The 20199-nt window shown below is 41.9% G+C and overlaps 1 protein-coding gene across 1 annotated transcript in view; it reads right to left on the bottom strand.

Moving 5' to 3' along the window:
• Positions 1–1299: 1299 nt before the first annotated feature.
• LOC130482091 (cytochrome P450 7B1) overlaps positions 1300–20199 on the bottom strand; it is a 117539-nt gene continuing 98639 nt past the window's right edge. Inside the window, exons 3-6 of the mRNA XM_056854906.1 lie at positions 17387–17983; positions 16725–16931; positions 5505–5683; positions 1300–1759 (exon numbers count right to left, since the gene is read on the bottom strand). Coding sequence (XP_056710884.1) covers positions 1472–1759; positions 5505–5683; positions 16725–16931; positions 17387–17983 — 1271 coding nt within the window. The 3' untranslated portion in view covers positions 1300–1471. The remainder of the gene's footprint in view (positions 1760–5504; positions 5684–16724; positions 16932–17386; positions 17984–20199) is intronic.

The raw sequence follows: 20199 nt of genomic DNA, 5'->3' as shown, positions 1-20199 counted from the left end.
GGAGTGAGAACCAGGCAAAAATCACCCTGGTCTTCCTCTTCTGAAAGCAATACACCCATTAACGGAAGAGTCTCAAATGCTGCAAAAATAAGATGGCCTGCTCAGCAGTTTCCCTGAGTGTGTGCTTTTTTTGTCTTCATGGGTCTTTTGACTTCTGGCATCTGCTCTTCGGATGTCTCTGATTGCTGAGGGAGTTCCACGAGTGTCTTCCACCCCTAATTCATAAGATTTAATTATCTGTAGTTCAAATAGTATAAAGTTCAACAACATAAAATTGTGTATTTAATTCAAGTATGTATGAGGGATTTGAGGAGATTTCCCCTGGCATATTTCATATAGTGTATATTTGGTTAAAGAGTAGCCCTTAATTTTTACGGCTCTTGGAATGCTATATCTGACAATGAAGCAGGTGGTTCATAGTACTTCAGCATTTTATATAGGATGGTGGTGAAAAGTGCCATCAGGTCACAACTGATTTATGGCAACCCAATATGGTTTTCAAGGCAAGAGGCATTCAGAGTTGGTTTGCCATCACTTGGCTCTGTGTTTCGAACTTGAACTTCCTCGGTGCTCTCCCACCCAAATATTAACCAAGGCCAACACTGCTCAGCTTCCAAGATCTGACGAGATCGAGCTAGCCCAGGCTATCCAGGTCAGGGCTCATATAAGATACATCAAATGAACTTTCAACAGCTCCTTTATCCACTAACTAAACCAAACTATGCTTTATCTTTACAATATGATGAAAGGACACAATGTGATAGAAAGTTAGAAGTAAAATTAGAAGAGTAGGGCAGGATGGTCATTTAATCTTAACTCCTGCATCAGGGGATGATCCATCATACTCAAGAATTTCTACCAGATTAGCTCAATTAATCCAGATTATGATTGACTCAAAAATGAGACTGACCAAAACCATCACCAGTTAGCCCTGTAAGAATGAGACAAGACCAAGAATATCACAATCATTAGTGAAAAGCATAATTACAAATACATTTGGTTCTCTGAGGTCATATCTTCTATTAATACCCAATTAAAATGCTTAAATGGTGTGCTGGTCTGCCCTTCTACCTACTGATTCGTTCACCTTTCTTTTCTTCAGCATAATCTTAATTAAGCCTTCCTGCATTCAATAAAACTTACTTCCTAGCAAGTATATTTAGGATTTCAACTTTAGTGTCATGTCCCCATAAGTAAATCAGATACCTTCTGATGGGGGCTAGAATCCTGAAGCTTTAATTACTTGAAGACCCACAATACAGCATAATATAAGCAGGCTTTGCATATATACGACCTGCTCTGCAAATATACCAGTGTCTGTGATATCACCCAATAACTTCAACTGTAGTGGTAAACATTATCCCTAATAGTAAAGACACCAGAAAGAGATCAGTGCCATATTGCATTTCGAAGAAAGATACAGAAAAAATCAGGATAGGAAATTTGTAATGTTAACAGATGAATTAGTATCTTAAGGCCTTAGCTTGTAACAAAAGGAAATATCAGAGTCTGGTAAGGCAATACCAAGTCCCATTCTATTTTTCTCAATTCCTATTTGTTTCTCTTCCATTATTTCCACATCAAAATAAACCAACAATAAAATAATAAACAACTTAATTTCATTCACTGCAAAGAACCTGCCAGGACACTTGCTGGCTCCAGAGCCAAAAGGCATTAAAAAGTATTTCAGCTTCTTTCCCCGTTTATAGAAGGTGGTCTTCTTCTTGCCATTTTCTACATAACGGTCAACGTTGAATTTCTGAAAGATACAGAATGTGGAAAATTAATAAAGTGGTCACCGAGAGCTATCATAATGGATTTAACAATCTGTAAAAGTTAACAAGTGGTGGTTTTGCTTTTGCACAAATTCCTTTTGAAGGCATGGTGATACTTCTGGCTGAAATATGCAAAGGTAATATAGGCAGATACAGGCAGAAGTCAACTTTGGAAACAAGTTTAAGTTTAGAAACACTGCTTCTAAATATCTGCACAATCTGAAGCTGCAGATATATGGGAAGAGATCTGAGCTATTATGGCTGCATTACATTTTCTATGAATTTTAGATCTATTTCACACAAATGTTTCAAAAAAACTTTTGCAGATGTTAACACAGATTGACTTAAGTCAAACTAAGAATTTTTATGTGAAAAGTGTCTGAGTTAGAAGTCTTGAGATGCTTCTGTAGGATGGGAAAATAGTAGTTAAGATAACTGGTGAACATGTTCAGATCCCCAGATTTGAACCTACTGATCGTTTCAGCATACCCAGAGCTGATGACCTAACATATTCAAGTATACTTGGGCTGTGTATACACACACTACAATCAGCTGATATTCGTTCAACAGTTCTTTGAGCAATTTTTCTTTTGAAATTCTTGTGCCGCCTACCCAGTGAACCCGCCCTAGGTGGCTCACAAAATAGAATATAATAATAACATAAAACATTAAAAGATGTTAAAAACTGAACGTTAAAAAGACCCACCAGGTACCTAAAAACGTAGGTAATTGAGCAGCCAAAGAAGAATATCAGTTTTTAGATTAAATACATACTACAAAAATGGTTTTAAAAGATGAACCCTCTAATTAAAAGCCTGGGTAAACAGAACCCTTTTGCCTGGTGCCTAGAAGGGAGTCGTGCAGGCGCCAGGCGAGCCTCAAGGGGAAGGGCATTCTGTAGGCAAGGTGCCACTGCTGGAAAAGCCCTGTCTCTGGTTGGCACCCACCTTACTTCTGAAGACAGGGGCATGGAGAGCAGAGTCCAACAGACAGATATTAACTGATGGGCTGGATTTGTGACTATGAGATCCTTTTCCAGGTCTAAAAAAGTATAATACTGTGAACTGCGACTCACCAAATAATCATACATCCTTTCAACAAAAAGCCACTCATTAGGACTTCAGACCTAAACTAGTATTGGAAGCAGTTCCAGCAACTGTATATTTATCTAGGCAAAACTTTTTAAATCCCCCTTTCCACCCAATTAGGGTCCTCAAGGTAGAGGCCATCAATGTCTTTTTCACTTGAAAGTTCATTTGAATACTCTCTTTCTCTCAACACCAAATGAAATTTTAAAAAGTCTTCAAGCACTGGCAGAGGACAAAGATGGTGGGAGACAGTCAAATCTCCCTGGGGAAGGAATTCCACAGTTTTGGTTTCATGACCGATAAGACCCTTTCTCAGGTTGCCACTCATCTTGCCTTAGATGACAGGGGGCCCTGAAGGTGACCATAATGGTTGGGTAGGTTCATATGGGAGTAGGTGGTCCTTAAGGTATGATGGCCCCAAGCCATATAGGGCTTTAAAGGTCAAAACTAGCACCTTGAATTGTGGTCAGAGGAGAACTGGAAGCCAATGCAGATGGAACACGATTGGCCATGCATGAAGCTGCCTTATACTGAATCGGTCCATCATGATCAGTATTGTCTACTCAGACTGGCAGTGACTCTCCAGGGTCTTAGGCAGAGGTCTTTCACATCTACAGCCTAGTCCTTCCAACGGAGATGCCAGGGATTCAACTTGGAACCTTCTGCATCACAGCAGAGGCTCTTCCACTGAGCCACAGCCCCTCCCCTAAAGCTGTATATTTATTCACATCCTTCAAATCTGCTCAGTATGGACCCAATGCTATTTACAACAGCATTCTCCCCTCCTCCATTTTATCCCCACAACAACAACCCTGTAAGATAGGTTAGCTTGAGAAAGGGTGACTGGCTCAATGTCACCCAGTGAGCTTCCATGGCAGGGTGGAGATTTAAACCTGGGTCTCCATGATCTTATGCTTGACACTATAACCACTATACCATCCTGCCTCTACTATACCACCCTGGTTTTGGATTCTGTATAATCCTGTACCCACAGAACAGATTACAATTGTTTATGTGTAAACTGTGAGTTGGGAATCTTGAGTGGTGGAATTGTGAAGAAGCTGGGATAATTCTCCGCAAAAATATAAAGCACTGAGACTGTATCTATTTTCATGCAGAAGGACCAGGTTTGATCCTCTGCATCTTTAGTTACAGGATCTTAGGTAGCAGGTGTTGGCAAAGACTTACCCTGTTTGAGGGCAAAACTAGATGTGAGGGAGGAAATGTTCTTCTAAAGGGAAATTACAGCTGTGTAGAGGCTCAGTTCCAAATGGGTCCAGGTGGGAAGGGGAGAGCAGATTGAACCCTTCTTCTCAGTTGTGTTCATATGCACAGCTACAGATCAACTTCTAATGTTGTGGCGCTAACATCAACAGCTGGCTAAAGATAATTACAGCTCCTTGCTACATGTAACTACAGAATATACATGGCTAAAAAGAAAATTGCAGCCATTTTGGATACAACAGTGGGACCTCAACGTATGAAACCCCAAACATGTAACCACCAAAAGCACAAACATATAAAGCAACCTTGAGAGCAGCAAAACATGGGAAACAAAGTTTTTAAAAAACTAGTTTTGTCTATTCCATTCTTTTCTCTAAAGTACAACTTCCATATTTCAGACTGCCTGTGATTTACTAGATTCGAGTCCAGCAGCACCTTTAGAGACCAGCAAGATTTCAGGGGGTATAAGCTTTCGAGAGTCAAAGCTCCCTTCACAAAGCTATGATTAGCAACTACGATTTACTGCAACTGTAGGTCATTCTTTTTTTATTTAATCAAGAAATAAGAGGTTCAATTTGTATCCTTTCAGTAAAAACGTCTTCAAGGCCCATTCTCGATGTAATAGATGTAATTAAAGTCACAGCAAACATTCCACACCTTACTTTTGTAAAATCACATTTCCTGAATGGCACTCTGAAACCAGGAATGACATGTCAGTAAAAAAAAAATCTAAGGAAGAACAGCACTATTCAATTTGCATGCAGGTGATGAACTTCTGGAGCCATATTAACGCTGAGCTAGGGTGGATTAATTTCCAGTCTTTTATATTCATTAACTTTAGCTTCAGAAGGGGGGAAAAATACAAGGAGATGACACAATTACCCTCAAAGCTTCACGGCAGAGCAACAGCTTTACAATCTTGAGTTCACGACGCCATACTAATTGACCACGAAAGGGCCAATCCTTATAAAGAGAGGTGAAAAAGCATACGGCTCAAGAAGACACCGCTATTATAGGGGCTTTAGAGAATCAATGATGCTTCGGGGACACTTAGCTAAATGGCCCACATTATTTGCTCTTTAAGCCACCTTCTATTATTCAGCCTTCTTTGGGCATCCAATGATCCACTTCCAAACAAAGCCTACATTTAGCCTCAAGTTTATGGTAGTCAATGGTACAATTGTCAAATGCTCTCAAAGGGTTACCAGTCAGTCTCATCACCATATTTTCTCTCTTCAGGCCATGACTCTTGTTGACCTGCAGGCAACTAGAAACGTCATCTGAAAAGTAGGAAGATTTGTTCCACGAGAAAGAACAGCAGTTTAAAAAAGAAAAGAAAAAGATCTATAGATTACAAAACGCCTAGCTGCTGAGATGGGCCCTCAAATGGTCTGTGTAATACCAGCTGAATGTTTACCTCAGGATCTTCGTAGACCTCCGGGTCCATGTGAAGAATAGGAGGATAAATCGCTACCCAGTCTTCTTTTCTCAAGCTGACTTCCTGATTTCCTTCGAGCTTAAAGTTAAAATCTTCCTTGACGATGCGGACGTTCATGGAAGCTGAACACATTCGTAAACTCTCATTTAAAGCGCTCTCTGAATTTAAATAAAAGAGAGAGAGAAAAATAAGAACCCTACAGCATTAAAAATATGGAAGGTGATTGGAAGTTTATAAGCTGCTACAGCTGCCAGAGGTTACAGGTTTACTAGAGCAAGCTAGCAACAAAAGCAGGAGGAGAAAAGCCAAGGAGGTAATAAACCACCCCAGAGGGCTGGAGGAGATATTCTGCATTTCTGAATTTTTAAATATAATCTTCACTGATAGGTCCAATGAATTGAGTTAGGCTGCAGGCAGCGCTGTAGCTTTTGGGTGGAAAACCATTATTCAGGAATCATGTTTAAAACACCACAATCAAAAGAGATGAATGCTTTTATGCATTTATATAAACTGCAGGGGTTGCAAGCAAACACCAGGCACAGCATGAAAAGCCCCTGTTCAGCCTGCTGTTCTGAGGCCTTGAACTAGACTCAAACTGGGTTGCTAGAAAGCCATCCACTCAAAGGACTGTCCAGTCAACAGAGAGGTAAGAATACTGGGAATTAAGGAACCTTTCGTGATAACATCATCACATAATAATTTCTGCTGTTGGCTGAGCGAATTCCAATTATGCATGGTGCTTTGATGAGTTAATGGGGCGGGGGGGAAACCCACATTCTGTGCAATATTTTGACTCAAATCCCAAACATTTTCCAGGAGCTCGCCATATCTTGGAAGGCTCTAGAAGGCAAATGTCCTTGCCTTCCCAGTGGCCTTCACCTTTTGCTCCTAGCACGACAGATTTTATGGCTAATTTCCGGCAATTTATCCTGGCAGTTTGAGGAGGAATTCCTTTGGGAATAATATGCATAATTTGCATAAATCATTCAGATAGCATGCATACCAGCGTGCAGCCCAGACAGGAGCTACATCTCTCACTTTGTAATCAAAACTGACTATTTTTCCACTGGCGTGGCTGAGCGCAGTAATAGGCGGCTTGACTCCTTCAAGTCATCAGTGTGAAAATTAGCCTTGAAAAAAAATCAGTACTCTCTTCCCCCAAAAGATAAATAGGTGGTTATTTTTATTTGGGGGGGGGGTTGTGGAGAGCATATGGGTCTCTCCCTCTCTCCCCAAGCGGGGTGTGAGGTTCTACAACCCCTCGAACCCAAAGGTTAGTTTATTAGAGATAGTAGCAACCCCAGAGTAGAAACATCAGGGGGGAAAAGATAATAACAAACGCTCTTTCAGTAACAATTAAATCTGCCACAGCGTGCATAGTAAATAAAGTGGGCTTGGATGCTTTCTCGCAGGAGTTTTTTCCTTAAGCGTGCATTTGTCTAAAGAAATGAGGCTGCGGTCAGTTCTGTGTGGCCAGCGCCATGATTCAATGTGACGTACAGTGAGGCTGTGCATATTCTTTTGGACTGCCTTCGTTACTATAATCAGGCAGAGTCAAATCGGCTTGTTGGTGACGAAGCCAGAAAAGAACTCCGGTTCCAGAATATGGCCTCTACTGCGGATAGCCACAAGGCACCTGACACGATAGATTTCAACTGGCAGTGCTCTGGCAACAAAAACTTTACACGGTACAAAGGAAAGGTCCAGACTCCACTCGTAGGCTGTCTCCAGCCTAGGCAAAACGAAGCCGATAAACACCGTCGAGTGTCCAGTGTTGAAATGGTAGCTGACATATGTGACGCCGCCATGCTCCAAATGAACCAAATGGGGAGGGAGTGAGGGATACACCACAGCAGCAGAAAGCAAGCAAGCAAAATAATCAGGCAAGTACGTACGGCTGCTGAGATGGCAGGGTTTTACACTGACTAGCACGAGCAACGCAGTCACATTAGATCGGCTGATGTTTCCCCCAGCAAGCATGGCAGCCCGTGCCTGCCGCAGTATCGCAAATGACAATTGGGGAAGCGGATCTTATGCAGAAGTTAATCACAATAATGGAGCTCAAAGTGTGGCTTAGTGGTCAGATCGTAAATGACAAATCTGTTTTACCTTCCAGTACCAGTTAGATGGGGGAAGGCGAGCTTGGCTCTAGCTCTGAGCAATCATGCCGATAATACTTAGATGACAAAAGTAACGAGTCACATTATGATCAACAAAGGAAGGCGGAGTCCGTGTGGGTCTACTGCAGTTTACCAATAAGACAAATAAACAAAACGATTGCCCCCCACCCCATGCAGTCACTGCATGAACACCGGACTTCTGCGCCGAGAAGAATGACAACTGCATGATGAAACGGCGGTCTGCACTTGCTGTTGTCATCCTTCAGTAGGCACAAGCCAGCGAGCTCCTGTCAGACCAGCTGGGTAGCTTGGGAGGCCTTCCATTCTGCACCACGAGGTACAGTAAATTATCCAGCACGGTAGAGCAACATCTGTTTCTGTGCTAGTGCCGAACAAACAAGGCAATTTAAAGCATACCAAGGGATAACCAAGCAGCAAATGAACATGACCCTCATTTCCCCCGTTCTTACAGACATGAGATGCTGAAACTTCCCCGCACAAAAAAAGGGATTGTCAGAAAAGTTGACATATTTGCCATGTGCAGAGAGAAAGAGCGAGCGAGTGAGAAACAGACAGCCCATAGTATTGTTATTTTTAGAATCCACCCACTTTTCTCTTATATCCTCAGCTTTCAATTCATCCCGGATCCTTTTTTAAAAGTCGAAGCCGTTTCAATATACTTATAAATATTCAGTCTTTAAACCTAATTTGCTATACTTAGTTCACATGCCTTCAAGCATTTGTCTTCCAATTTCCACTGAATAAATGCGTACTAATGAGAAATAGAGCAAGCTGCCGAGGCAAAGCTGGGCGGCTTAAGCCTGGCCTGCCACCAGCTTGTGATAGGCAGGCAAATTGAGTTAAAATGAAAAGTCTTGTCAGCTGAAATACAACACGGTAGCCAAACAGCAAGCTGTCAATCATCCAGCCAAAACAAGGGATTGCAGGTAATAAAAGGTCATTGTGAATCATTAGTACATTTGGCTTTCATAAGCAAGTTAATTTTAATTAAACATGATCTTGGTCTGTAACTGTTTGATAAAAAAAACTTACTGCACATAATGGATTGTTAATTTTATAATAAGCATTTAGCAGGTAATAGGACTCTGTAAGTATCAGAATGTATGATAGAAAAAATAGTTATTTATGAAATTATTTGGGAATGGTGTTTTCTCCTTCCAGGCTGACAGCATTACATCAACAAAAGTGCCCCAGTTGTTGAATACTAGAGACACTTACAAATTATTTGAAAACTTTCAGACAGAATTTCACCTAAATCAATTTCCTCTTCTAGCAAGCAACCTCTTGGCATTATTTGCAGTTGTAACAATGCCTTCAAACCATATTTGGACCCAGTGCCATGGCAGTCTTCAACCCCCAGAATTTCCTTCTTTCCAAAAAACCACTAAAAGCATTCTCTGAGACACAAAAATACTTATATGCGGTTCTGCACACAGGTCCGTGGCTTATGCTTGATCAGTCATAGCTTACACGTAATATGGAGACTGATCCAAACTCACTTGCAATCCTAAACGCAACTAAGCAGACATCACTCAACCACAGATTACAATTGATACTAAAAAAGAGAGAATGGACTGTGAGCATGTTGGACTCCAGTCAGATTATTAGATTAGGTTTTACAAACCGTTATAAGTATCCGTAGGAAAGAGCACGAGTCCAGTAGCACCTTAAAGACTAACAAAATTTCTGGCAGGGTGTAAGCTTTTGTGAGTCACAGCTCACATTAAACCATAAGTACTGGAGCTACAGAGGCCCTGGGAAAATCTTATTACATATGCTTTACTCCTGCCCAATAAGAAAACCATTTTAGCAAGATGGAAAGGCAGATTAATACTGTATGGGACACACTCTGTTCTTTTCAGTTCGCTTCCTGATACAGGGGGCGTCTGCTCCCAAAGTGGGCACTTATTGTGGTCCATATGAACCATGAAAGCCCTTTAGCCTTGGAAAACAGTGAGCATTTCACATATTGAAGTCTGGAAAGAAGAGAACCTAGATTTGACAATTAAGGAGCAAACAGGATGTAACAGAAAAAGAAGAAGAGTTGGTTTTTCTATGCCGACTTTCTCTACCACTTAAGGGATACTCAAACAGGCTTACAGTCACCTTCACTTCCCCTCCCCACAACAGACACCCTGTGAGGTACAGTGAGGGAAAAAAGTATTTGATCCCCTGCTGAATTTTCCCGTTTGCCCTTTGATGAAGAAATGAACAGTCCATAATTTTAATGGTAGGTTTATTGTAGCTGTGAGAGATAGAATAACAACAGGAAACCCCCCAGAAACCCAGAAGACAAAAGTCAGAGATTGATGTGCATTATAATGAGTGAAATAAGTATTTGATCCCTTTGCAAAAGATGACTTAGTACTTGGTGACAAAAACCTTGTTGGCAATTACAGAGGTCAGACGTTTCTTGTAGGTGGCCACCAGGTTTGCACACATCCCAGGAGGTATTTTGTTCCACTCCTCTTTGCAGATCCTCTCCAAGTCAGTAAGATTTCGAGGCTGATGTGTAGCTACTCGAACCTTCAGCTCCCTCCACAGATTTTCGATGGGATTAAGGTCTGGAGACTGGCTAGGCCACTCCAGGACCTTAATGTGCTTCTTCTTGAGCCACTCCTTTGTTGCCTTGGTTGTGTGTTTTGGGTCACTGTCATGCTGGAATATCCATCCTCGACCCATTTTCAATGCCCTGGCTGAGGGAAGGAGGTGCTCACCCAAGATTTGACGATACATGGTTCCGTCCATCGTCCCTTTGATGTGGTGAAGGTGTCCTGTCCCCTTAGCAGAAAAACACCCCCAAAGCATAATATGTCCCCCTCCATGTTTGACGGTGGGGATGGTGTTCTTGGGGTCGTAGGCAGCATTCCTCCTCCTCCAAACACGGCGAGTTGAGTTGATGCCAAAGAGCTCGATTTTGGTCTCATCTGACCACAACACTTTCACCCAGTTCTCCTCTGGGTCATTCAGATGTGCATTGGCAAACTGCAGACAGGCCTGTACATGTGCTGTCTTGAGCAAGGGGACCTTGCGGGCTCTGCAAGATCTTAGTCCTTCACGACGTAGTGTGTTACCAACTGTTTTCATGGTGACTATGGTCCCAGCTGCCCTGAGATCATTGACAAGTTCCCCCCATGTAGTTCTGGGCTGCTTCATCACCGTTCTCATAATCATTGCAACTCCACGAGATGACATCTTGCATGGAGCCCCAGACCGAGGGAGGTTGACATAGGGCTGTCAATTCGGTTCGGCCCGAACTGAAAATCAGCCGAATTTCCCTTGATTCAGCGGTTTTTAGTTCGGGAGGAACCGAACTCAAAACTGGCGGGCAACCGGGGGGGGCGAATTCAGCGAGTTCGGGAGTTCGCGAATAAATTCGGCCAATTCAGGGCCGTCAGTAAGCAGTATAACCTTCAGTAAGCAGCATTCTCCTCCCCCGGCCAATCGGTGGCCAAGCTGGGTCTTCTTCTGGCCAATCAGTCAGGATTGAGTACTGGAGGAATCAGCTGATGTGCGGCCGGCCGGGGAAAGAGATAGAGAGAGGGAAATCCTCATGTGTGTGTGAGGGGGTGCTTGTGCACATTCGCTCCTTTCCGTGGCTGCAGGGGGCGCATTTTTGGGGGTACAGACCCCAAACTTTCAGGGGATATTCAGACAAGTTTTCTTAAGAGACCACCCAAGTTTTGTAAACATTGGGTCAGGGGGTCCCGAGATATGGGCCAAAGGGGGCTTTTGCCGGTTCTGCCTGGGGTGTGTGTTCCCCCTCCAGTCTCTCTCTCCCTGGTTTGAGGGGGGGCTTCATTTTTATTCTTCAGGTTTTTCCTCATTCATAAGATCAGTTAGGTTATTTTGATGCTTGCTCAAAACTGGCTTTCAAATGGTGACTTAAAGAATGCATCTGCCTGGTCCCAAGTCCAATGCAAAAGGAGAAATTCCACCCCCTCCTGCTCATTATGCATAGCTAGCTGCCTCTGTTCCTTTCCATGGTATGCAAACTCTCAGGTGTCAGGTGTTGCTTTGCACTGTTGCAAAGGTGTTGCATTGCGTGCTTGTGTTTCTTTGCAGTTGTATTGTTTTGCAAAATTCTTCACCTGCCCCGCCCTTTGCATGTTTGCAAAGGTGTTGCTTTTCAGTTGTGTTGCTTTGCAAAGTTCTTAGCACCTGCCCCGCCCTTGCTCTCATCAGCTGTTTGTCGGGGCTGGGAGCTTTGTGCCTGGGCGGCAAGCTCTGCTGAGAGATGCACATTAAGGGTGGGGGGACCCCTTTCAGGGCCCATATCTCAGCCCCCCCTGACCCAATCTTTACAAAACTTGGGGAGTCTTTCAATATACGTCCTTTGAAGCTCTGCTGAAAGTTTGGGACCTCTAAGCCCAAAAATGCCCCCCCCCAGAGCCGCGGAAAGGAGCGATTGTGTTTTTAATGGCTTTATTCGGCCAAATTTTTTTTCCGAACTTTGAATTCCCGCCGAATTGAACAGATCCGAAGTGGGGGAGTTCGGACTTCGGCACGTACCGAACCCAAAAGGGCCAAATTCGGCAGAATCCGAACTGTACCGAATTTTTTTTTTGACAGGGTTAGAGTTGTCACCTTCTCACCAAGCTGCTTGGCAATAGTCTTGTAGCCCAGTCCAGCCTTGTGCAGGTCTACAATATTGTCCCTGACATCCATGGACAGCTCTTTGGTCTTGGTCATGGTGGCTAGTTTGGAATCTGATGGATTGATTACTTCTGTTGACAGCAGAACCCTAACCCTAATCTGGCTGGTTGATAGGGGATCAAATACTTATTTCACTCATTATAATGCACATCAATCTCTGACTTTTGTCTTCTGGGTTTCTGGGGGTTTTCCTGTTGTTATTCTGTCTCTCACAGCTACAATAAACCTACCATTAAAATTATGGACTGGTCATTTCTTCGTCAGAGGGCAAACGGGCAAATTTAGGAGGATCAAATACTTTTTTCCCTCACTGTAGGTGGGGCTGAGAGAGAGCTCTAGCAGAGCTGTGACTAGCCCAAGGTCACCCAGCTGGCTTCATGTGTAGGAGTGGGGAAACAAATCCAGTTCACTAGATCAGCCTCTGCCGCTCATGTGGAGCAGTGGGGAATCAAACCTGGTTCTCCAGACTCCACCACTCCAAAGCTGTGCAGGACAAAAATCAGGTCAGAAGTGGGCAGTGTTGCTTGAGCTAGTCAAGACCTGACTAAGTCCCCCCTTCCATATGTTTCACAATTTGTCTGGATTTGTAATATTATGCCTTCTTATCATCCTCCTTTCCTGATATAAATATGAAATAAACCTTAGAAATAATAATAGTGACTGAAACAAGTGCATCTTGGATTGACTACAGAGCATAGAAGTCTGATATTGCTTTGCACCTCCATCGTTTATTATTGTTGCTTCCCAACATCTATATGTACATCTTGATGAAAGGAAAATGGGGTTCAAAACAATGCTCCTTTGATGCAGATGCCTAGAATTCAGCAACACTGCAAGGCAAGAATGCTTCACAAAAGCAACGATAAACCACAGCTGAAAAATAAAGAAAATATGACCAATGCGAAATGTAAGCTAGCAGTTTCATTGTTTTACCCTTAGCTTTCCTGTATTAGTAATTAAAAGCACCATAACAACCCTTGTGTATAAATTTCTGACTTAAAACTGTGAACTTCAATGGGTAATAGAATTGCTCAGATGGAACCTGGAGATTTCCTGGAATTACAGCTGACCTTCAGATGACAGAGATCAGTCCCCCTGGAGAAAACTGCTGCTTTGGAGGATGTTATTATACCCTGTTTAGGCCCCACCCCTCCGCAAACCCCACCCTCTCCAGGCTCCACACCCCAATCTCAAGGTACTTCCCAACCCAAAGTTTGCAACTCTAAAGGGTAATAATTTAAGTTGCTGTGAACTTATAGGTAATTTATTTCTGAATGTAAGTAACAAAATTTCTGGCAGAGTATGAACTTTCTGAAGAAGTGATCTGGGGCTCACGAAAACTAAATTCGGTTAGTTTTTAAGGTGTTACTGGACTCTTGCTCTTTTCTACTGCTATTGACAGACTTACACGGCTACCCATCATGATCTATCTCCTTGGGTTTTCAAGGTAAGAGTCTAACGGAGGAGGTTTGCCATTGCCTTCCTTTTCATAGCAACCCTGGTATTCCTTGGTGGTCTCCCATCCAAATACTAACCAGGGCTGACCCTGCTTAGCTTCCGAGATTTGACAAGATCGGGCTACCCAGAGCCATCCAGGGTGTAAGTCATATATAGCAGCAAAAAGTTGATTATATTCTTACACAGGTTCCCAAAACACAGAAGCTTAGGCATGGAATTCAGTGATGTAATATTTTCCTGAAATTTGCATTTTCTGTTCTAAGGTTGCAGCCTAATAATGCCACCACCTCCTAGCAAATTTCTTGTGATCAACTTCCATAATATATATTACTTACATCAGATGTCCGCACCTTGGTGCCTGTGGATGCCTTTCTTTGTGCCCACCAAGTGTTTTTAAAAAGTGTGTGGAAAACCTACAGTTCATTCATGAGCCCTGCAGCGGCCAGGGATGGCGTGGCCATGGTGCTACCGTGGCGCCTCCAAGGAGGTTTCGCAACCGCTGCAGGGGAAAAAAGGGGCATTTTAAAAATAAAAAATAAAAAAGGAGGGGGGGAAGCCCCATAGAGAAAAGTGATGCTTCACCCCCCAGAATGCCCCGGGAACACCTTCCAGGATGTTGGGGCGAGGACTCGCACCGAAAGGACGCCGGCGGGAGGCCGAGCTGGCGTCCAAGGGTTGCTTTGCTGCAGCAGTCCTGGGGGGCTGGTGCAAGTGGCTCTACGCCAGCGTCCGTGCCGGTTTGCATGGCGCAAACGGCACAGACGCTGGTGTTGGGGTCTGGGTGTCTCCTAAGCCCATTCGGCCCCCAGGCTCAGGAATGCACTGTTAGCATTATATCTTCAGATGAAATCTTTTAAATGTATGCAAAGGCTCCTTGCAATGTGGGAGCATTGTATGGGTAGGAACAATGCAGAACGGTCAAGCAAAACTAACTTAGTTTCATCATCAACCTGTACCCTCTGAGATTAAAAAAAATATTTTTAACAGAACTACAATAATATTAAGCTATGAATTTTTGAACAAAATCTATTGTGATAATATATTTAACACTTTACAGGGTTTGTGTGATATTCTTTTAGTGAGAAATTTATGGTTTGAAGCTAAATGTCTTTGCCATGTGTCCACTCCATATTACATTTTTTGAACATAAAATAAGAATATACTTGTTCAAAGAATAGTTTAATCTGTCCTAGAAATAATTTATCTGTGCAATTTCCTTGCTTTTTCTAAACATTTCTATAAAATAATCATGTTAACATTATTCTATGCATTCCATATTTCCCCTTGCTGAAAAGTTTTTATATTATGAACTTTTGTGTGAAGCGATTTTACACCCCGCCCCCCACAAATTATCATTTTATATTTCACAAGTTAATATCATGTTAATATTCTGAATAACATTTTTTCCACCTTTGCTAGAACTATGGACTTTTTAAAAGTGGATGATTAAGGCTTTCTAACATCCAGTGTTTTAGATGAAAATACTACATTGGATCAAAATCTATTGAGGAAACACATGTCACTAGTATTTGTTTTACAATAATATATGCAAATAATCTTTAAGAACATGATGATTTGGACAAATCTGGAGAGTAAACTCATTCTTTGAGCAGCACAGAAAAAACAATATCAAATGCTCCACATACTCTGGTGGCACAATGTTGTAGCATAGGGGAGCAATGTGTTGCTGAGTCAGCAGAGTTATGTGCTCCTGTTTTCTAGAAGTGGATCCTTTGAGCCGTCTTACCCATTTACAAGCATCTGTAGCCAACAGTTGTTCAGGGATTGCACCCCTGCTAGGGTTGGGGCTTTCCATTGTGACAATAAGTCAGGGCAAGACTCTTTGTGCTGGAGGAAAGTGTTACTGCTAGCAGATCAGACGGTGGGATCTAATTCTGATTTCACAACTGCGCAGGGTGCCTGTTGCTTGGTATGGTAGTTCTTGAAACATACCTGAGCACTTGAACTAAACTTCCACTCTTAAGCTTCTTACACACAATTATTTGAAAACAGTGGGATTCTGAATCAGTTCAAATAATCACAACGGTAACAGGGTACAGTCCTCATGGTGTGCTATACTGTTTCTGAATGCATGCAAGGGATTGCTCGTTTAAAAGCAAAATCTCACAGCAGACTGGAACAATGCACTTTCAGCCTACTTATCTTTGTTATGTGTTATTTTTTTCCCATTTGTGGAGACATTTTGATATAGTAGATCTTCAAAGAGTAATTTGCCACGTGCATTTCGAAATTATACATATCGTTAAGAAGTCTGTACCACATGTCCTTGTGATCCTTTTATTGCTCTTATTTCCTAATAAGTACATTCTTTTTTGTAAAATCAGGTTAACAAACAAAAGTTACCTTGCCAAGAAAAATGTTCTACCCCTTCTTCCAAGCAAATACTTTCAGGACTGAGCGCCAGCTTCCTCCCAGCACTCCACATGACATTTTTGTTGCATAAAGAAGTGTTTTAGCTTGCATCTCTGGGCTTAGGTAGTAGATAAATTAAGAAACAGACTTTGTTTCAGCTGTTAAAAGAATGATGGCTATCACTGTAAAATGTAATTATATTTTGAGGGTAAATTGATTGTTGAAACTACTTTCCTTTCAATTTTCGATTGCACGAACACATTTGAAATGCATTACCACTTCAGCAGATGTTCAGAATCAAACTTAATAGGCATAAACTTTTTGTAAATAACTCCAAAGCTTTGATCCAGCCTTCTGCATACCTTGCCTAGTTAATTACCTGGGCTTTTTATGTTTACATGCAGTGAGAGTATCTCCAGCTATAAACTACATAATTTATAATTGATGTAAATGGTTGTTATTATGTCAATTAAGCAGCTGCGTTCTCCACCTTCTCACTAAATAGAGTGAGTGATAAATTGAGTTTACAGGGAGATACCTACTTTTCTTCGGGAGGGATAAAATAAATTACCTAGGTAGACCAGGTTGTCCAATTGTTCTCTGGTGAGGCGGATGTTGCATTCAGACCCTCTCTCTTGACCTGTTGACTGCAGCAAATGGTCAATTTCGTCACGCACCACTGCTAGAGCTTCTGGGTGCCGCAGAAGATAATACACGGCCCAGAATGTAGCTGGAATAGTGTTTCCCACAGAGGCCCACATGAAGGCAAAATGATGTGCTGGGAGAAAATAAGTGAAAAGGAAGATTAATAGCGTTTATTACACTGATTAGATTTGCAGTGTGCTAATTAAAAGATGTTAGGACACAGACCCAGCCAAGGATCAGTGAATGCTAATGAGGACCAATAGGCTTCTGAAGTCTAATTTTCTGCTTAATGAGAATAGTTTGAAATGTAATTTCAGGGTGGGGGTGGGGGCGAAATAAAGGGAGGAAATGCTGCTCAGTTATAATCTCTCTCATTATCACCATTAAATATCTTGTTTTACCACCTCAGCCAAAAAAAGAGAGAGAAAATCAATTATCATACAGGGTTGTTTCAGAGTAAAACATTTTATCATTAGCCAATTAGAAAAAACATTAAAAATGTTCAAGGTCGCCATTTTGCCATTTTATTTCAAAGGTCTCTAGTAAATTATCGGATTCTAGACAAGCAATCATTCAAAAGTTTGCTACCTGCTTTGTCGTAATCTCTGAGCACCTCATATCGCTCAAACATCTCTTTTCTGGCTTCAATCAGTTCGGAAACTCCCTGCCATTTTGCAGTGCTGGTAGGTAAAAATACATCAATGAGTTCTTTCCGGATCTTCTTGGTGGCTCCTAACAATTCAATTGGAATGTTTGCAGCTAAATAGGAAAAGTTGGCATCAAACTTGGTAAATTTTTCTTCAATTGCACCAATAATGTTGTGGCCATCTGAACTAGGATCTCTTCCATACAGTGTTATAAGACTGGCTTCGAACATTACAGAGCAGCAGAACTTGTATAGTTTTCCCACTTTCCAATCTGTTGCTGGAGAGAACTGCCTTTTAAAGATCCACTGGAGGCTTGTCATCATGTTGTCAGAAAGTATATCCAATGGCTTGCCTAGAAGGAACTGGTAATTCCTGTGCACATTTTCATTTAGGCCTGGGAAATCCCCTTTTAATACAGATGGATAGTCAAATGTTCGAGATGCCAAGGAATCCGCAAATTCTTGAAATTCCAGATACTTGCTGTTTTTGGTCACAGAACTATACAGCAGTGGTTCCATTATAAATGTAATATATCTGCCTGAAGGAGGAAAAAAAATAATGTGGTTAAACTCAGTATGGCTTTTAATTCATTTGATTGTTATTCCACCTTTCCCCCAAAAGCCTTAGGTCATAGATGGTCCTCCTTCTCATTTTACCCTGAGGACAAACTTGTGAGATAGGATGAGTTGAGAGATGATGGGCTGCATGACAGACCTAGGATTTGAACACAGGACTCTGCAGTCCTAGCATGATGCTGTACCCACTATACCACATTGACTGTCTTGAAAGAGCCATTTAAGTCAACAGTTCTTTTCTGAATGGTTAACTCCTCATTGGTAGTCTTGCGTGGCTGCTGCAGAACAAACATCTTTCAAACTGTGAGAAGTGAAATGTTTTGCAAGCATTCATCTGCAAGGTATGCCCAATACCCTAAAATAATCCAATTCACATACAGATTTAATTGTAACCTGACCTCTAACTTGGACTGCACCAAATAATATCAAGCAGTGTGTCCCAAAGAATTGTATCCCAAATTGTTATCATTCATTAGGTTCAACACAGTGAGTTGCTTTGCTTATGACTGTAGCAGAAGTCTGATACTATTCATTGATTGCATGCTATTCATCGATTTCCCATGCACAGTGTCCATCTATATTGAGGGGAGATAAAACTTTATGTCTGCATCAGTAAAAAGCAAAAACTCTTTCTCAGATATGGTAGCTTCCGGTAGGCAGCAACTTTTCTCACTGTGTAGATGGGCTGTCAACTGCCTATAACCCAGTTACCACTTCAGTTCCACTGAAGTACTTTTATTAAAACCAACATATTGCCTTTGAGTTGGATATAAAGGTACACTTCTGGTTGCAGAAGGTGTCTTTCATTAACTGACGGGCTGTTTTACACTTCACATTAGAGAGTCATGTGAGAAAAGTAAATCCAAAGAAGTTGTACCAAGAGCTTTACACAACAGTTTAGGCAACATCTTGCAGAATCTGAAGCATGAGTATAACTATGGAAGTGATCTACTGAATTCAATAGAGTGTGAACTCTTAGGCATATGTTTATGGAACAGTGATAGTAGCTATGTTCAATGTGGAAAACACATGGTTCTCCAGATAGAACTCATGGTGTTCAGTGGGACTAATTCAACATGGTTTCACATTATTTTCATTGACATTGAACTATCAATGCAAATCTGTTGTGTGTGTTAAGTGCTGTCAAGTCACTTCCGACTCATGGTGACCCTATGAATTAATGACCTCCAAAATGTCCTATCATTAACAGCCTTGCAAACAGCGGGCTGTGGCTTCCTTTATAGAGTCAATCTATCTCATGGTGGGTATTCCTCTTTTCCTGTTGCCTTCTACTTTTCCTAGCATTATTGTCTGTTACTGAAGACTAATATTTCTGCCCGTTATATTTACATCCAAGGTGGTTAGCTAATTTAACAGTACTCAGATTACATTATATTCAAGTGTTTCATAACCATGTATAGCATAACTATGTATTATATCTGTTATTCTTGAAAACAATTAATATTTGATATATATGAAAGATACTTCACTCTCTATATGGTCTTGAGATTGCTATTTCTTTATAACTGATGGGAATATCCTCAATACATTATTTATATCAATCAGTATACATATATCATATATGCAAGATTAAGTCTTTACCAGATAATTTTGAACACAGGGGCTTCTATGTTCTATCCAGATCAATTCTCCTATTTCCCTAATAGGACACTTTTGTGATAATGCCTCTAGAAATAGCACTATCAATGATGATCTAATGGAGGCCATCAAAACTGCCTCCAAATGTTCCCCCTCTTAGCAGACATGCACTATGCCACCGACTGCCACTGTCAGAATGCTGAAGGCAAGTGGCAGTGCCTTGGATTATTCTGATTTGTTTTTTGACTACCTGCACAGGCAACTATCACCCCCCCACACACACAAAAAGACTCTGGTCAAATGACAAGGTTGAGAGTGCACTCCTGAGAGGGTGAAGTCACTTGGAGGTAGTGTGACCCTGCGCCAGCATAAGTGCCCATTTATCATGGTATAAGGGGCACTTACGCTGGCATGGGAGCCATTCTTGCTGGTGCCTGGGCGCTGCAGAGCTTTGTGGGGCTCCCCCACCGGTGCAACCTATCCAGGAACCAAATCCCGGAAGATAACAGTGGCGCTGGCGTGGGGGGGGGGGCATTCCTGGGGTGTTCCCAGAGGCGGAGATGACTTTAGTCAGCTTCCT

Source organism: Euleptes europaea, chromosome 8 (genome assembly GCF_029931775.1).
Source record: "Euleptes europaea isolate rEulEur1 chromosome 8, rEulEur1.hap1, whole genome shotgun sequence".
NCBI classification, from domain to species: domain Eukaryota; kingdom Metazoa; phylum Chordata; class Lepidosauria; order Squamata; family Sphaerodactylidae; genus Euleptes; species Euleptes europaea.
This window is presented reverse-complemented; position numbering and strand designations above follow the sequence as displayed.